This window comes from Lagopus muta, chromosome 1 (assembly GCF_023343835.1).
Source record: "Lagopus muta isolate bLagMut1 chromosome 1, bLagMut1 primary, whole genome shotgun sequence".
NCBI lineage: Eukaryota > Metazoa > Chordata > Aves > Galliformes > Phasianidae > Lagopus > Lagopus muta.
The window spans coordinates 10,388,303-10,407,240 of record NC_064433.1 but is presented as its reverse complement, the minus strand read 5'-3'; the positions used below and the strand labels follow the sequence as shown (position 1 = coordinate 10,407,240).

Here is an 18,938-nt window from a genome sequence, read left to right as displayed (position 1 = left end):
GCACACAGAAAGAAATATGTGCACACAAATACATATGTAAACAGACTGTCAGGGCAGAACTGAATGGATGGGTTTGGAACAGCTATTCGAGAGTGTGTTTGTAGGAACTCACTTTGTTGCATTTTATCCATTTGTCACACTGCACTTCCCCCAGCCACGACACTGAGCAAAGTGCTCTGTGTGTTAGGTTTGAAAAGATTGAGCCGGAAATGAAGAATTCAGCTGAGGGTAAGTGTGGCACACAAGTCCCTCACTCCCAGTTCCAGTTTCCACTACAGAATTCTGCCATCACAAGTGCACAACATCAGGATGTGAAAAATTCATACTACTGAGTGTCACCATTAAGCTTCCTCTTACTATTCTTAATCATAAGGCAAAAATAAACAGTCCTGGCTTACCTTTCCTTTCAGATTTTCCTATTTCTAAACCACAGCATTCCAGTTGGCATTTTGGAGTATAGGTAAATCCCAGGTTATAACTTTTTTTCCTGAAGTATCTGTGTGGACCAAGGAGTTTTGAATAATCAGCTAAATAACACTGCAGTGATCAGCTAGATAGCATTGCAAAGGCAGCTGCATGCATTTGTATGAGTGTGGTGCGTGTGTGGTCGTGTGCCCACATGTAATCTGTATTATTTTGTGCCTCTGGCTATTATGAACAGTTTGGAATGGATGGCTGCAGAGCACCTCCCCACAGAAACTAAGCCTCACTGATGTGGAATATGTAGAAGACCCTAGCATCTACCTTTCCCTTGTGTTAATACACTCGATCACAATCTAGGAACATCTGTGCAGATGTCCTGGTAGCTGTGAACATTTCAGGACAGCAAGTATTTTTCACACCCTATAGGTATCCTTGGAGATGTATAGCGAAGATGTTGAAAAGCTGAAAAAATAATGCTATGTGGGGACTTTTTCAACAGAAACTTAAACTTCAATAAATGATAGAATCGTGTGGTCATGGGGACTCGTCTGCCTTGTGGTGAAGCAGCTGCTTTTCTCAGTTTTGATTTAACACAGAGAGAGAGAGAAGAAGAAACTACATGGTGGTGGTAGTTTTCTAACTGCTACATGAAGTTTGAATACTGTTAAACTCAATGCTGAGCAGCAGATGGTATATTTACGCCCAAGACGTGAGACTGTTGTTGACATGGTTTGTAGCAGCAATGTTGATGTAAATGCCTATTTCCTCGGATTGTGTATCATGATGACATTAATCCACAAGGAAAGAAAACCATCTGGAAAATTTTCAGTTAGTATAATCTGAAGTGAATTAAATACCATAAACTCATATGTTACTTAAGGTAAAAATTGTCTTAAACTGAGAAGAGGACTATACCACTTGTTGTTCAGCTAGCCTCCTCTAATCCAATCTGTTCTCCTAATGCCATATTTTCTGCCTTGTTTTTAATAAATTGATGTGAATTGCACTCTCTTATATAACTTCTTTTCCAGTAAGATGAGGACAGCACTATCTTAAATAGACATATATCTCAAGACATCCCTAACATCTCTCAGGTTATGCAGTTTTACAGGTTTTTCCCTTATTGCTTTTACTCTAAAAAAAAAAAAAAAATACACTAAAACTAACTGCATACATCATGTTGCTGTTGTTATTATTTTTATCATCATCATCATTTTAATGAAAAAATATTTTAATTGGAAGCAAATTGTTTTGTCTGAGTAAAGCTTCAGTGGAACTTCAATGACCATGTTTGAATGAAAGCATATACTTCTCTGCCACAGGAGATCAATGTGGAGCATGCCTTGAGTGCTTGAAAAAGAATCAGCATTTACGAGGATGGCCAAAAGGTTCAGGAGGAGGTTTTAGTATCTGCCTACTAGTCCTAGATAATGGGCTGACATTAATTTCAGTGCAAGTAGGATTAGATCTTCAGATATAGAAGCAACAACATGTATAACATCTTCTGTGACCATATGGTGTCACTGTATTTTCTCAAGTGTCCTGAACCAGAGTGAAACAGCTGTTAAGCTATTCTGTTGCAACTTTTCATACCACATATCCTATGGTATAAAAATTGAGACTGAAAAATTTGTCTGTTCATTTTAGGGCTTACTTTGGTCTTGACCTTTTTATGATTTGCTTTTTTCCTCCCAGCTGTTTTCTTCCCTATTTATTGTAAGTGGTTTTTATTGGCACATAGTTGTCCAGAAGTCGGTGCTTTTGAAGGCAGAGTTGATACACAACTGAACTCTTTTGAATGGCCTGCTCTGTTTACATGAGGCTTGCTAAATAACAAAAAGCAGAAATCAAGTACTGATCATCTGTGTGGTTTTCATCATTTATCATCTGCAGATTACAGTGATCTTGCAACTGCAAAAGATAAAACCTTAACAGGAGATTGTAATAAAAAGGCAGTATCCCTTTGTAGATCTTTGTTGTGCAAGCAGTTAATTCTCGTGGCTCCCAGGAAGTAGTCAGGTGACACAAACATTCTTAACACTTTGTAAAACTATAGCAAGAATAAGTTTTGACATACAGACTGCACCTAGATTTTTATAATTTTGGAAGCATGCCCTCATGGTTGAAGTTACTGGCAAGTTTCCCATTGGTTTCAAGAGTTCCTCATAAAATTCACTGAACTTATGAACCAATTAGAAAATCCTCCACAGATAAAAAGAATTAAATATTTGCATGGAAGATTCATAATCAGACTTCAAACACTCTATACATGAAATAATGTGAAGAATGATTTATTATTTATATAGCTGGAGTTGTTGCAAATATGTATTTAAACTATCAAAATTTCAGTGTAACCAGAAAAGCATAGAATTTAGAAATTTCATCTGGATAATGAAAAAACATCTATGAACTTACTGACTCTTACTTGAACTTGCTGAACCAGAATGCCATGATGCTATAGGAGCTTGACCATATTCAGCTGGACAGAGATGCTCATCCAGTGATGCTAATAATGTTCACAATTTTTATGTTTTTTTTCCTAGCAATTGATGTTGACTTTTCTTGATATTAAGTACATCTAGTATAGCATCTAGGTTTGTTCACTTTGCATGGAGTTATGTACCACTGGTAATACTAAATGACATAGTAATGGAGGATCTTTCCTGAAATGTAATTGATCATGTTAAGAGACATACTTTAAATGCCAAACCTATCACAGTGGAACTGTAAGAAAGTATAAGCTTTGTGCCAAATGCTTGTTTAGATTAAGCACAACTTTTCAGGCCAAATTACTCTCCCCACAGTATGCTTGGGTCATTGTCTATGCAGAATTCCAGCACAAATCTCTTGGAGAGGCTCAGCAGGATCGCACCTTGATTTGGTTTTATCTTTCATTTTATGCTGCTCTCAGTATTGGATGCATGAAGATCTTAAAAATACCAGCCCTCTTTACTCAGCACAAGTAAAACCCTTTCCTGAAATTAGGACTGGTAGACATTCATTTTACTGAGGCTTTTTCCTAATAATGCAGTTCCAAAGATTCTTCTTTAAATAAGAAATGTAGTGCTAATTAGGTTGATATTTTTTATAAAATACTTTATTAAGAATAATAAGAGTAAACAAGGTTACAAAAATACCAACTTTATTAAACTACTGAAGATGCCATTAATTACAGAAGATCGTAATACAGGTTATAACCACAGTGTTCCCTTTTCGTTAGGCATTTGGTCAGTTATCATTAATGGAAGCACTATTTTTCCCACTTAAATATGAAAAAATACTCTTATCATACACTGAATTCCACAGGCAACTCCCTGAATTGATCCCACACAAGAAAACACCATACACAAATGCCCAAGAGTATATATCAAAAGGAACACTGTAAAATTTTAGGATGAAAAGCCATGTCAGTTCTTGCCAGCAGTCCTAACATTCATAAAACAATAATATACCAGTGCATGTGAGGGAGGAAAAAAAAACACAAAACAACTGATAAGGAAAGAAGACAAAACAACCAATACTATTGGTTTTATATAGATTTCATGGGAGTGAACTGGTTTACAACCAGCTTTCCATAAAGATGGCAATAAAGCCTTGCCTGCTCTTGCAGTTGCTTTGTAGTCCAGAACTGGTATGCTTTTCGGTGTAAAAGGATGCATTAAGTTCAGTGCACAGCTGTAGGGAAAAGCATTGAGCAAATTTCAGCCCCTACTTTGATAATCACATTCATTGATTTCAAGGGACATTCTGCCTGAGTAGATTTTGACCCTCAGAAGTATATTTGGATCCTTGTCTGGAAAACCCTAACTCAAGTGATTAGCTCTGTCAAGTATATTGGCATTACACACAGCTAAGGTCTGCAGAATGCCTGGGAGAATTTTAATTTCAAACTACAGAAGATTTCAGCCATAGCAGCAAAGATTTGGACCAGTACATTCCCAATGAGTGCTATAGTTTCTCTGAGAATCATGAGCTTTAGGAGAGAAAAAGAGATAGGAAAAAGAAAACAAACCCTTTTTTTTAAAAGGGAGAAATGTTTTCATTAAGGAAAGGAAGAAGTGTCAGCCAGTTTTAGTGCCATAAGAAAACAAGTCATTGAGTTAAACTAACTTCAGCAGCTCAAAATCAGGTCTTAGGTTTGAAATTCTGTATCCAGTTATTATACTTTTCAGAGTCCATAGATAAGTTGCAGCAAGGAAAAGGAAGACAAAATTCAAAGGAATTTAAGAATGTCCTTAGATAACAGTTTACGTTCTGTATCCTTTAATTATAATTATGAACAAAATCACATCTGCAAAGTAAAGTCCAAATCCCACTGAAGTTAGTAAGAGGCTTTTCAGAAATTTAGATGGGCACTAGAGTAAGTCCACCTGTTATTAGAGAGCAATATGTTAGAACAATGAATGAGTGTCTGTAGAGTGTTCTTTCTTAAGAGAATCCTGTAGTTGTAACAGTTGCCTGGCACGGTACCATTGGTACCAACAAGAAATATTCACAGGAATAAATGAAGTACAAATTCATTACCACATATCATTATTCTTCTCTTCCCTTGCTTTTCAGAGTCTCGTGTGCCCTCCATATAGAGATAGGGAGAGCAAGAGCACCTGATAAGCAAGTGCATACAAACATGTTAAGTTCTGGAGCATCAACTCTGAACAACTTCTTTTACTGAGGTGATGCCTAGAACAAACAGGTAAAAATCCTTACATGTTGTCTAACAAAAAACAGTATTTTTTAATCATATATTTATATGTGTGTGTGTGTATATATATATAAAAATCACAGCCTTCTGCACAGCAGAAGATTATAACTAAAATATTTTAAGATTCAATTATTTAGATAGACATAACAAAACACCTGCACATATAATACAGTGAGCACATAAGAATTCCTAGGGTACAAAGAGTGAACATGAAATTATGTATTTTATCCACATTCTACTAATGACTGAAAACAAAACTCACTTGGAGTTTTTTCAAAAGTCTCTCTCAAAAAGTTAATTCTTTCAATATGCTGCGTTCAGTATATACTGAGTAAGAATACAGTCTTTACATACATTGCAATAATTAATTGTAAATACAACAGGCTAAATCCTGCCCTCTTTAAGCCTGGTGAGTAAGAGAGACAAAAAGGAGTATGAAGCCTTCAGAAGCAGCCAGGATAGATAGACTATCCATGTAGCATCCACACCTTCAGGTTACCAGTACAGGGAAGTTGCTTCTGTTCCAAGGAAACTATTTACATCAGAAGGAATTTCAGATGCTCTACTTCCTAAAATATTTCTTCCTATGCACCAGTAGACATTGCTGGATGCTTGACACAAACCTCAGCAAGCCAAGCAATTTAAGCTTGGGCTGAAATTCATCCTAGTTGACTAGGAGACGTAAGCATATTTAAGTCTCACTGTAGCCAAAGTGCACTGTTGAAGAAAATAATTTGGTGAGTTAACATGAGAACGGCCTCCCACGACAGCTCTTCTGAAATGGTTACTTTCTGCCAGGGCAGAACTCAGCCCTGCGTCTTCAGAATGAAATAAAATGTTCTTTTATATGTCTACATCATCATGTCAGCTTAGTGGCTATGCAGTTAGATATGATCTATATACCTTACAATTTGCTACTGGAAACATATACAAGTGCACTGTCACAAGTGAAGTAATAGTGCAGTTACTTATGCAATTGCATGTACAGTAGTAAAAATAACTGGATATGTGTTGTATCTACTTTCTAGAATTTACAGGGTAGTTGGTGCCACCTATAGCGTACTGCCAGCTGCTAAATGTATTATAATTCCAGACATACAGTTACATATCTAAAGGGGAACAAGCACTTTTCACAGATGCTGACTATATGTTCCCTTTCCAAATCAGCCTAAAGGGAAATTATAGTTCCACATGTAGGCAGGAAACAAAGTGCTTAACTACTAGTGATGCTTTCCCCATTTTGTACAAGATCATCTCCCTGAAATAATTTTATTGTCCTGAAAGAGACTATACAAAGGACACATTTTGGACCAAATTTAGGTAAGATCTTATTAAATATCTGAAGTCTCTGAAAAGTTTATTAATATATATCTTATTTTCCTACTGCTGTCTTTCATCCAGGTGCCAGATTCAACTATTTTTTTTTTTCCCACTGTTAACAAAGTTACTTTTAAATCAATATGTAGGATCCTTTCAATTTTTAACACTTACCTCTTGAGAAGGATTTGGACATATTTAGTTTAAATACTTTTAATAGCAAATGTCCATCAGTGGCAAATCAAGACTACTTTTTCAATCCGATCACATACAATTTCTAACATTGTAAATTCACAGTTAGTTCTGTGACAAACTTTGAGAAAATGATCAACAGTTTGCTAACCAGTTCATTACTACATCTCTTTGCCTATCTAGAGAATTTTTTGAGATATCTTTTAGGGGACCACCTTCACACTAAAGGGACCAAGTATAGGAAGAGCCTACAAGTACTGCAATAGGAAGTGATACTGACTTCTGTGCGAACTTCACTGATTGAAGGCTTGTCAAAGTTTGTCAACAATGAGAAGATTAATTTCAAAAGGGATGTTTTTGTAATGAAATATTGACATTTTTGACCTCTCTCAAGGGGGTATGAGAAATAGGGTGATATATGCTGTCTTTGATAGATGTATATCTCTCTCAGTAGAACTACTGTCATATCTGAAGAGAAGTGTGTGGCTCATAGAAAGAATAAGTTGTGTTAAATAAAGCTATAATACGTTACCCCTTCTAAGATAATCTGAAGAGCAGCAAAAAAAGAGCTCATGTGATCTTTTTGTACAAAACCATTAATCACCCAGTAATAATATCTTTGCAAAATTGTTTACCCATTCAAGTATCTTCAGGAGATATGTCACCATACTTGCATATACTGTAAGTTACTTCAATATTTATAAAACAACACTGATAGACAAAACACCAATAACACCTATAAATATTAAAAGAAGTTCAACAAACTTGACTATCAAGTAGTTTAAAAATGGTTGATCTTTACATTACACCTTAATTCTATGCTGTCCACAATCTCTCTGTAAATGGAAGCTGTTGAGTTTTCTTCAGGGTTTTCTGTAGGTCATCATAATCTTGTGTATCCACCGGGAGTAATGTGAGACTCGAACAAAAATTCCAGGACGATTTCGAATGGCACATCCACGGCCAGGAACAATGACACCCACTACTATTTTTAGCCTGTTTTGTTCACAAACCAAGGGACCACCATAATCACGCTAGTGGAAAAAAAAAAAAAAGAAAGAAAGAAAGAAGAAAAAAGAAAAAAGAATGTCACCTAAAATGCTTCAAGACACAGTGCCCACAGTGCCCATCTGTCCCCTACTGCTTGCTTTCTCTTGGGTTGTACACAGCTCAACGAACAGGCAATAAAATTATCTTTACCTCAGAACAAATCCTAGCCTCTGACGTCTTTTTCACAACCAGAACTTATATGAACCAATATCAAAGTAATCTTTTGTTTATTCATATGCAAGTAATCCATCTTTACATATAATTCGAGTGCCATCAGACTACCAGCTCTTATTCTCCTGTTTCAGATACAGTTAAGTGCAATATTTATGGATGTCATCTACCTGGCCTTCTGCAAAGCCTTTGGCATGGTCTCTCGCCACATCCTTCTCTCTAAATTGGAGAGGTGTGGATTTGAAGGACGGACTGTTCAGTGGTCTAGGAATTGGCTGGCTGGATGCAGCCAAAGGGTTGTGACCAGTGGTTCTATGTCAGGGTGGAGGGTGGCCACAAGCAGGACCGGTGGTCTTCAGCATCTTCATCAGTGACACAGACAATGGTATCGAGTGCACCCTCAGCAAGTTTGTGGATAACACCAAGCTGAGCAGTGCAGTTGATACATTGCATGGAAGGGAAGCCATCCAGAGGGACCTGGACAGGCTGGAAAAGTGGGCCCATGCGAACCTAATGAAGTTCAATAAGGCCAAGTGCAAGGTGCTGAACTTGGGTTGGGGTAATCCCAGCTATTTATACAAACTGGGGGAAGATCTCCTTGAGAGCAGCCCTGTGGAGAAGGACTTGGGGGTCCAGGTAGACGAGAAGCTGGACATGAGCCAGCAGTGTGTGCTTGCAGCCCATAAGGCCAACTGTGTTCTGGGCTGGATTAAAAAAGGGGAGGCCAGCAGGGAGAGGGAGGTGATTGTCCCCCTCTACTTGGCTCTTGCGAGGCCCCATCTGCAGTACTGCTTCCAGGCCTGGGGACCCCAGTGCAGAAAGGATATGGAACTCTTGGAGCAGGTCCAGAGGAGGGCCACTAAAATGATCAGAGGGCTGGAGCACCTCTCCTGTAAAAGGTTGAGGGAACTGGGTTTGTTTAGCTTGGAGAAGACTCCGGGGAGACCTCATTGTGGCCTTGCAATACTTGAAGGGAGCATATAAACAGGAAGGTGAATGGCTGTTTACAAGGGTGGATAGTGATAGGACAAGGGGGAGTGGTTTTAAACTGAGACAGGGGAGGACTAGGTTAGATATTAGGAGGAATTTTTTCACAAAGAGGATGGTGATGCTGGTGATGCACAGGAACAGGTTGCCCAAAGACGTTGTGGATGACCCATCCCTGGAGGCATTCAAGGCCCGGCTTGGTAGCCTGGTCTGGTGGTTGATGACCCTGAACATAGCAGAGGGGTTGAAACTAGAGGATCACTGTGGTCCTTTTCAACCTCGGCCATTCTGTGATTCTATGATTCTATGATTTTTTTTATAATGAGGAGAAAGTGAGATGACTAATAAACATATTATTTGTGATAACAGTCTTTCTTCAAAGACTACTGAGAGTAGTAATTACTATTCCTATGCATCTGGCAGTCAATTCTATTTCAGCACACTACAATGAGAATCTATGAACTAATTGGCAGAATAAATTTTTTAAAAGTAACATTTTGTAGAGAAAGAGACATAATTTGTTTAAACAGTCATGTTCGGTATTCTGAGGAAATGAGACATGTATGCACCACTGTATGTATTTAGTGGAAATTTGGTGTACGTCCAACTAAATCAAGGGCACATTCAGCATTAAAGCCATCTAGTTAAACCAGGGTGAAACTGTAATTTAGTCATATTCACATAGATTTTAGACTCTAACACAGACATTTTTGACAGGGAGACAGAGAGTCAAAAGATAAAAGCCAACAATTAACATTGTTGGCTTTTTTTTTTTTTTCCTCTGGATCACTAGAGAAGTGACAGTGCTTGACCTTTATTCATATTAAAAAACAGAAGTTTGATTTGACTGATAGCAATCATGAGATAGCTAGCTCTTGAGGAGTAGTAGTGGTTGTAGACCTCATGTGAGGACGAGAATTTGGCTGTGTGCATTTGTAGTTTGTGTTGGCTAGGCAAAATAGTACCAAGTAGGTCAATCTATGGGAGATTATCAGTTATAGCCCTGAGAATTATCAGAAGGTTTGGATTATTCTTGCAGCAATGACTAAACCCATGTAGCATACAGATGAATAAGCAATCTTTGTATCATAGACAGATTGAGATGGTCATCAGTGTGCCTTCTAGGTCTAGGCTTAGAAAAAGAAAATTTAGATGGTCTGATAGGGGTCCTATTAGTAAGGTAACATGTATGATATACTTTCCTAATTTGCGTAGGAGAGTAGTGATTAGTGTTCTGCCTGCAATAGGAAGCTTCTACATGGACTTTGGAGGGATCATAGGTGTAGGCCATACAGTGGGGCTTTTACTATGAAATTGTAATTTGGATATGTTCACATAGATCTGGGACTTGAACACAGACACTGCAGTATTAATCCAGATGAAATTTATACTGAATCTAGCAAACTAGCTGCAAAATTAGGCAGTAATGTTTGTATCACAGAGTGATATGCTGTTTCAAAAAAATAAAAGCTAATGCTTAGCACTCTTCTCTTGCTCAGCAGACAAGCAACAAGCCTTATCTAGTGGTTGGCAAACTCTGCCTGTGGTATGGGTTTCGAACTAGATGAACTTTGAGGTTCCTTCCAACCCAAGCCATTCTATGATTCTACGATTTGATGTTTGTTTTTCTAGCTGGCAGCAGATTATAAACAATAAACAATTGTCAGTATCATCAAAGCTGCTCATAAAACAATGTCAAGAGTGGAGTTTTATCTGCCAATCTGATTTTGTTTCTCTGCTTGTTCTTTAGTGAGGAAAGTGGTTTCAAAGGGGAACTTAGGAAGCAGAAAACCATGCATTGATTAAGAATGATTGCTAATATTAATCAGTCAATTTCTCACTGCAAGGGAAGACAAAGTTCATGATCCCCATCAGACTTCCATCCAGATGTTTCACTTATAAGCCTTGATATGATGCCATTCAGAGGGACCTCGACAGGCTGGAGGGCTGGGCTCGGGTGAACCTAATGAGGTTCAACACGGCAAAGTGCAAGGTTTTGCATTTGGGCCGGAAGAACCCCAGGCACCTGTACAGGCTGGGAGGAGCGGTCCTTGAGAGCAGCTCGGCAGAGAAGGACCTGGGGGTCCTGATGGACGAGAGACTGAACATGAGCCAGCAGTGCGCTCTGGCAGTTCGAAAGGCAAATGGGATCCTGGGCTCCATCAGGAGAGGGGTGGCCAGCAGGGACAGGGAGGTGATTGTCCCTCTCTACTCGGCTCTTGTGAGGCCCCATCTGGAGTACTGTGTCCAGGTGTGGAGCCCTCAGTACAAGAAAGACATTGAGATTTTGGAAAGGGTCCAGAGGAGGGCGACTAAGATGATCAGGGGGCTGGAGCACCTCCCCTATGAGGACAGGCTGAGGGAGTTGGGCTTGTTCAGCCTGGAGAAGAGAAGGCTGCGGGGTGACTTCATTGCAGCCTATCAATACCTGAAGGGAACCTACACCCAGGAGGGGAGTAAACTCTTCAAAAGGGCTGACAACAGCAGGACTAGGGGAAATGGTTTTAAGTTGAAGGAGGGAAGATTTAGGTTGAATGTTAGGGGGAAGTTCTTTACTAGGAGAGTGGTTAGGCCCTGGAACGGGCTGCCCAGGGAGGTTGTGGATGCCCCGTCCTTGGACGTGTTCAAGGCCAGGTTGGACGGGGTCCTGGGCAACCTGATCTGAATGTGTATGTTTGGTGGCCCTGCTAGGCAGGGGGGTTGGAACTACATGATCCTTGGGGTCCCTTCCAACCCGGGTGATTCTGTGATTCTGTGATATGTCTAAGAGGAAAATAAATGTCTTAATAAAGTGGATCCTGTGATACATTAACAGTAAATGGAACAGACTTTATCTTGGTGAAGACTGTTTCTCCTATGGGTTGGTAATATCTGTGGGAAAAGTTCAAATTACTGTTAGGAAATCATCTCTTTTTCTCCAGATATTAAATTCATAATGATACTCAGGACTGCCTTCCTTCCAGACATCATCCAGACATCATCTCATCAGACAGATTTTCAACATACAAAAAAAAAAGATATCTTCCTATAATGAATGATATATAGCATTTCTTCTCAGGTGTCTTTTCTCCAACAACATTAGTCCCAAGAAAACCAACTGTATTAAACTCTATTGTTATCAAACCATCTCTTTCTCCTCCACTCACTGAGATATGGCTCATGCTTTCTTAGGTAGACCAAACTCCTCACTCCTCTGAGTAATACTTTATCTCAGTACATTTTTGGATCTTTCTGTTTATTTCATAACTTCATTAACTCTACTAAGCAGTGATTTTTTTTTTTTTTTTTTTTTTGGATGTTGCATGGAAATCCTCATGTAGCTAAGGAGTTCAATTTGCGCAAATCTTTAGTTGCTTCTCAATCCAAATGAATTGGTGTTACTAGCACAGAACTCAGTGTAGGCCTTATTATACAGAAGACAAATTTATTTCAGTCTAGAGAAGTGTTTGGGCACCTAAGTATATTTAACATGAGTAGTAGCACAAAGTAACTTATGGAAAGAAACTTCTTCCCACACTTCATCAGCAAATACATCATTAGAAACACTAATCATTTTCCAGTGCAGAAGTTTCATATACGTTTTTTTGTGTACAAGTTTGATGCAGAGAGAATAATTATAAAAAAACTCAAGTAAATTATTTCTCAGAAAGAAAAAGTAAGTTTGATGGCTCTTAATACATTCTTAGAAAATGTAATATTTACCTCACAAGGCCCAGAACCAATGGTTTCAGCCACAGCACAGATTTCTGACTCATTCACAGTGATCTTCCCTTTGAGATATTGGTTGCATTTCTCATTTGCCAAAATAAACAGGTTTGCTACCCGGAGAAGACCATCATAGTTAGCTACTAGGATTGAAAAGAGAATAAAGACTTTATTCTATTTTTGTGGGGAAAAAAAAAAAAAAAAAAGAAAGAAGATATTAAAGATGCAATCTGGATGAACTTACTCTTATATGTTAACTCAGTGTACTTTGTCCCCAGTACTCATATTTTCATTTATCCTCACTTTTATCAATAATTTGTCCTTTAAGGATTTTTTATATTTGCTACAAACAAAATTTGCAATAAATATTCTTGATGTGCGTTTCTCTTTAGTTCTCTGAGAATATCTGAAGAGGTTTTTAGTATTGGAAGAAAGAGATAGATTCTACTGTCAGCTTGCTTTGGCATATCACAGAAATCAGGGAAAGTGTGAAATGTTGTCACTCCTGTTAGCAGAGCGAGGATTTCACTTCCTGCCTGAAACAAGGGTTAACATGAAATGGTGGCTGCCATAGCCTAATGAAGGATGTGTAACTTTAAAAATACCATAGCAGTACAGGATTTTTCTTGTTCAGCACTGGCTCAGCTACACTGAATGACTTTGTACCTGCAAGAGCAGATCCACAACTTTATGCAATCTCCATTCATCATTGTGAAGGTCAGGAAGCAGGAGCCCCGTGGAGCTTTTTCTTGTTCACATGTCAAAAGACAAGTCTGTACAAGCTGTGAATTAAAATAGAGGGCCTGGACTTGTCCATTCTCTGTACAGTGATCAATAAAAGTGTCAGCTTTGCCTTTCACAGAATTGTTATCCTGTTTACTTGAGTACAAAAATGAATGTAGCACTTCTTCCTTCCCTGACTGTGATGATTTGAGGATTGCATTAAGTAGCATATAAAATAAGGTACAAAGTCCTTGGATGATGGATGTTATGTATTTATGGTATTATGTAACTCCACAATAGCACAAATTCCTTTATCTATTCTCTTAAACTAAGCTTTCCTGTGACGCTGCATCATGCCGCAGTCCTACTTCCCTTAGACAGCCATTCTCCCCGGAGGATATCTAATACAGCCATGCTGGGAACATTAAACACAGTCATCTACAGTAGGGTTGGCACTGATTATTTGCCTTCCACTAAGAAATGTTTGAAGTAATGCTTGCAAGGGAGAGAACCTTACAATTACAATGATGCTTCTGCTCTGCTTTCAGGACAGCGTGAGTATGTTACTGCTGCTCACTAAGGATCTGTGGCAAAATGGCACCTGAGCACAATAATTACTGCAGTAATTATTGTTAACTGGCAGCTATTTACTTTGTCATCAACATATCATTAGCCAGATATAATACTTACCAAGTCTAAATAAATGTCTCTTCACCAAAAGTTTGTATTTACTTCACACAAAATCTGTTTTATAAATGTTAGTAAGGTCAAGCACTCAACAGTTAGGAAATGCGAGATGCAGTGCTACCTGTGAATCCTTACTAACACTGTCTTTGTGTACATTAATTATCTTAAGATTTTGTATTGTATGATTCTATATTATTTTTTCCACCAGGTGGCCTGCTTTGAGATACAGAAATAATCATGAAGATGAATCGGAATTTTTCAAAACAGGTTCAGAACTCTTTAAATCAACTATGCCAGATTTTTTAAAATATGTAAATCCATTTTGTTTTTGCAGTTTGTTCTTTGAAATTTTTGAATCATTTTGTCTTCTCTCAAGGGGAAAAAAAAAAAATTAAAGAAAAGAATGGATTAATAGAAAATATTTCACATTAATTTATCTTGGATAAAATGCATAAAGATTTACAAAATCAAAAAAAAAAAAAAAAGAAAGTTGAAACTGCATTTCATAATGAAAAGTGTTGGACAAATGTGGCATCAGGTAATACCAGCAGCCTCACCTATAATTACAAGAGGAAGGAAGTAAGCTGTCATGTCAACGTATTCATTTAGTTTTTAAAAATAATTTCTTACATCCAGTGTATCCCCATCCATAAACACTGCAACTGGTCTTCTCTGGAATGGTACATCCAGAAATGGGCAATCGGATTATTTCTACAAAATTTGTCAATATGGCAGGTCTGTAAAGAGAAAACAAACAATACACATGATAGATTTTATTATACCTTCTAGAGTCTATCCTTAAAATAATGTTCATAGAAGTTAAAAAATGCACCAATTCTTTTCCTTTCGTTTCCATCTTTGAAGAATATGATGGATTCTTCTACTTTTTTGCGTATATTACACTTGTGAACTGTCAAGAGATTTCTGGAAATGATGTCACTACTTTTATGCTGTTAAACTTGGCTTTTCATCTTAAAAGCAAGTAATGACAGCATTTCATTTGAACAGGTAGTTTTTCTAACACTGAGAAAGTTTGAAAGTTTATATGTAAACAGATATCTTAGATGCAATCTGCTATTTGCTCTATAAATGAAAATCATGTACTTATCAATGAATATTAAAATAAATAAATAAACTAAACCTCATAATCTGGAAAAAGGCATAATTTTTCAGAAGTAACATCTGATTTCTGAGTAAAAGAGACACCATTTCTGGATATTTCAAGTGAAATTCTCCCAATTTCTTAATATATTCATGCTGTGCCCAGTGCCCAGAAACAACTGACATGAACATCCTATAATTGGAAGTTTATCCTATAGAGATGTCATCTGCAGTATCAAAACCGTACAGAACTAAATCTGCCACTGTTATTTAGGATGAATTTCATTCAGCAGCTGAAAATCCTGGAATTAGCAATAGAGCTACTAACCTGCTAAGTTTCAGTAAAACCAGATCTGATCCTGCTGGACCGTATACCAGCTGGGAGATATTCCGAACTTGTCTGTGCTTCTCTTCTCCCTTTCCTTTAATATTATGGACTCCAAGCCAGGCTTTGTAGTCTTTCAGATCTTTGTAACTAAATTAGGCAAAGTAAGTTAGGATTTTGCTGCATGGATAATAAAATAACCCCAAAAAGCTCTGCTTAACATAATTACAGTACAAGATCTTAACCGGCACTTCACTAGAAATCAGCATACACTGCCAATTTCTAATCCAAAATCAACATCCTCAAATATAAGTTTTTGGTCTGAAGCCACTGCATAATTTCATCATTAGCTGTGACTAAAATGTGATTTTGTTTTCCACTAGAATGCAAGCATTTAAATCTTTGGAAAGTGTGAACCTTCGAACTTTTCAAAGTTTGCCCAAAACTTCTACTTTATTCTGTCCAGTTCAGAAAAAGCTTAAGATTATTTCCACAAAGAGGCAACTGTGTAACTATTACACTTGGATAACATGTTCGCACTTCTGTGTAAAACCACCAGACTTCCTTTAGATTAACAATGATAAAAACTGAAAATGCCAAGGCCTCTCAGGGATTTTGACATCAGAAGAACAGCGTTAAAGATAAACAGGAGTGAAAACTGCTGCATTCAAATAAAAGTGTTGTACTGTCAAGTTACAGAAAATGCATGTATTTCAATATTGCAAGACTACAGACTACTGTACCGAGAAGGGAAACACTGCCTTGCTGTGAGAACCCATTCTTCCTTTACCAGAGTACCTCCACAGATATGCTTATTTCTGTAAAATAAATAAATACATACATACATAAATAAGGATATTTTTTTCCTACCCAGACAAAATCTCTAAAGATTACTTGTGTAAGCTTTCATTTAGGAAACCCCCTGGTGCAGGGAAAGGTGGCTGAATGATAGGCTGTGGAAACACTTTGCTGTCCCTTTGCCTCACAGTTTGAATATGTGTGGTAGCACAGCTTTGCAAATTTGCTCCAATTTGCATGAGCCAAGAGAAAAGAGAAAATCAGTTACTCTGTTCCTTTAGTGGTTTCAGAGTTGGATCTATAATGAGAGATATTTTAATTAATACTTAAAAAGTGAGCCTCTTTTTAATAGCAATTGGACTGAAACATTCAAACAAGTCCCCAGACTGCCACCACATGTAAACAACATTTTTCAAGTAGGTATTATTCAGAGCATTGACCTCAAGGTGGAGAGTTACTATTTGGTAACCAGTCCTATGAGATTTCTGTCCCCACATACTTCAGTTGGAAACAATCTGCAGTATATGACATCCTACACATAATTATAGAAAATCTGCAGCGTAATATATCAAGTAAAATTAAAACAGTTAAGCATGGCAGTTCTTTCAGAAATAAAGATGACTGTGGAATGCAGGTTAATTAGTTTGCTTCATTGTGTCTCCAAAGTCACATTTATTTTCTACAGCTCTTTAAAAAATGAATCACAATTGTCAATGATTTGTGAAAAAAAATTAAAATATCACAATTTATAAATTCAAATCAACAAATATTCAGAACTTTGCAAGAAATGCTGGAAGGAGCCCAGATCCTACATGGAGTTCTAAGAAATCAGAATAACAGAGATGCTTGACTGCTTTAATTGTGTTTTGTTGTTTTTTGTTGTTGTTATGGTTGTTTTGTTTGTTTGTTTCTTTGTTTTGGGGTGGGGGAGGGTGGGGGTTGGAGTAATGTGCTTTGTTGTTGTTGTATTTTAGTTGAGGAACAATCTATGTAGTCTAAAAGGCTGGATTCTTTATAAAGTCATGATTCTAAGCAACATGGTCTAGAGGGAGGTGTCCCTGCCAATAGCAGGGGGTTGGAGCTAAATAATCTTCAAGGTCCCTTCCAACTCAAATGATTCCATGATTCTGTGATTCCCAGTTTTATTATAAACATTTCAAAAAAAAAAAAAAAAAAAGGAGTATAAATGTGTGTTCCTGCTTGTTTGTTTCACTATTTACCAATATAACTTCACATGATTGCATCTTGTGCTTTACAAGTCTGACTAATACAGTATATTAAGCACTTATTTAAACAAATCACAAATCCAGAACCGATTTCCTGAAATGAATGAAATTTCTCCAAATATATTTAAATATTCCTGATAACAGAATCTGCATCAGATATTTAGGAAAATATATCATTAATTAATTTAATATTCTGAAGTGGACCTCGGTTGCCAAGTATGAACACAAATTTGTAAGCATAAGTAATAATTTGCCATTGCAGTTCCAGTTTAAGATGTATAGCTTTTTTTTTTTTTTTTTTCAGAATACAGCATCATTTATGAAACTCTTAAATCCTTCATGAAAAATCATGAAATTATTAAAATACTGTTTCAGAAAAAAGGCTATCTGCTTCCCTGGTAGCATACACAATAAGAGTATATTTTTATGCCTATATGTAATACTTCAAAATACATATTTTCTGATGGATTATTTCAGGAATCTCTTTTTCATAAAATAATCTTCAGTTTTTATGTATTCATCTGCTTAATGGAATTCTGTAGTATAGCACGAAATCCATTTTCAGTTAGCTTAACATTATTTATTATTAGCTATTTAAATTTTAAGCACCCAGGTATAATTCCCCTTCCTTGCAAAATGTTCCTCATCCATTAAGGCTGCTTTAAAAACAGTGGCAGGATAATCTTTTCCACAGCGATTCAGCATTCCAGCCCACCTGTTTATTAAGTCTAATGATGTTACTCTAGATATTTATTACTGGGCAATCTGCTAAACTTTTAGAATATTCTAGTTCTGATCTGAGCCCAGGAGCTGGAAACATTAGCAGGGCTGGTAACAACTCCCAGGATTTCTTCAGCAGTAAAGTAATGCAGAAAGTAAATTTTTTGTTTTCTTTTTCCCCAGAATATTGGTAGATACCTACACAGTTTTTAAAGTGATGACATAAGCTAATAGTAATAACATGCACTGTATTTTCTACTAATAGACAAGGAAAAAAAAATGCACGAGATCTATTTCTGTTATTCATTACTAATTCACACTTCTAGCTGATGAGTTATGAACAGAATATGCAATAATTTTGTGTTCTGGCTTTTACACAGTAGCAAACTAAGATGTGACATAATGTAATACACAATTCCAGATGTACATGCTAGGGTCTTGTTTTACAGAGTGAAAAACAGATCTCCTTAAAGGCCTTTTTTTTTTTTTTTTTTTTTTAATACAAATTACCATTTAATTGCATGCAATGATATGAACAGAAAGCAAAAGCTATGGGTATATATCCTGAATCCTTTCCTAAATGCACTACTGTTGAAAAGTAAACATTGACGTGAAACTCAATTTTCTTGTAACTATCTATAAAATAAACAGTTTAAGGCTAAATGTGGAGCCAATTATGTGAAACGGTATGCAGTTGCCCATCTAAAGAGCAGAATGCTATGGATGCTTTAGAAGCTCACAAGTGTAACTCAGCCATAATGAACATAGAACCTTTTCACTGGCGGAGCAATATGTAACAAGATGGAATCAC

General features: G+C 37.1%; 1 protein-coding gene across 7 annotated transcripts in view; it reads right to left on the bottom strand.

The window, feature by feature from the left end:
• Window positions 1-3,531: 3,531 nt before the first annotated feature.
• The window catches only part of HGF (hepatocyte growth factor), a 62,143-nt gene continuing 46,736 nt past the window's right edge, over window positions 3,532-18,938 (bottom strand). For 5 of the 7 annotated variants that reach the window (XM_048933428.1, XM_048933431.1, XM_048933429.1 and 2 more), the window contains 5 exons: window positions 16,127-16,201; window positions 15,387-15,533; window positions 14,588-14,694; window positions 12,545-12,690; window positions 3,532-7,668 (listed from right to left, as the gene is read on the bottom strand). In XM_048933428.1, the coding sequence (XP_048789385.1) occupies window positions 7,498-7,668; window positions 12,545-12,690; window positions 14,588-14,694; window positions 15,387-15,533; window positions 16,127-16,201 (646 nt within the window). In that variant the 3' untranslated portion in view covers window positions 3,532-7,497. Of the gene's footprint in view, window positions 7,669-12,544; window positions 12,691-14,514; window positions 14,695-15,386; window positions 15,534-16,126; window positions 16,202-18,938 lie in introns of those variants that run through there. The other 2 variants (XM_048933430.1, XM_048933435.1) reach the window with 2 other exon arrangements.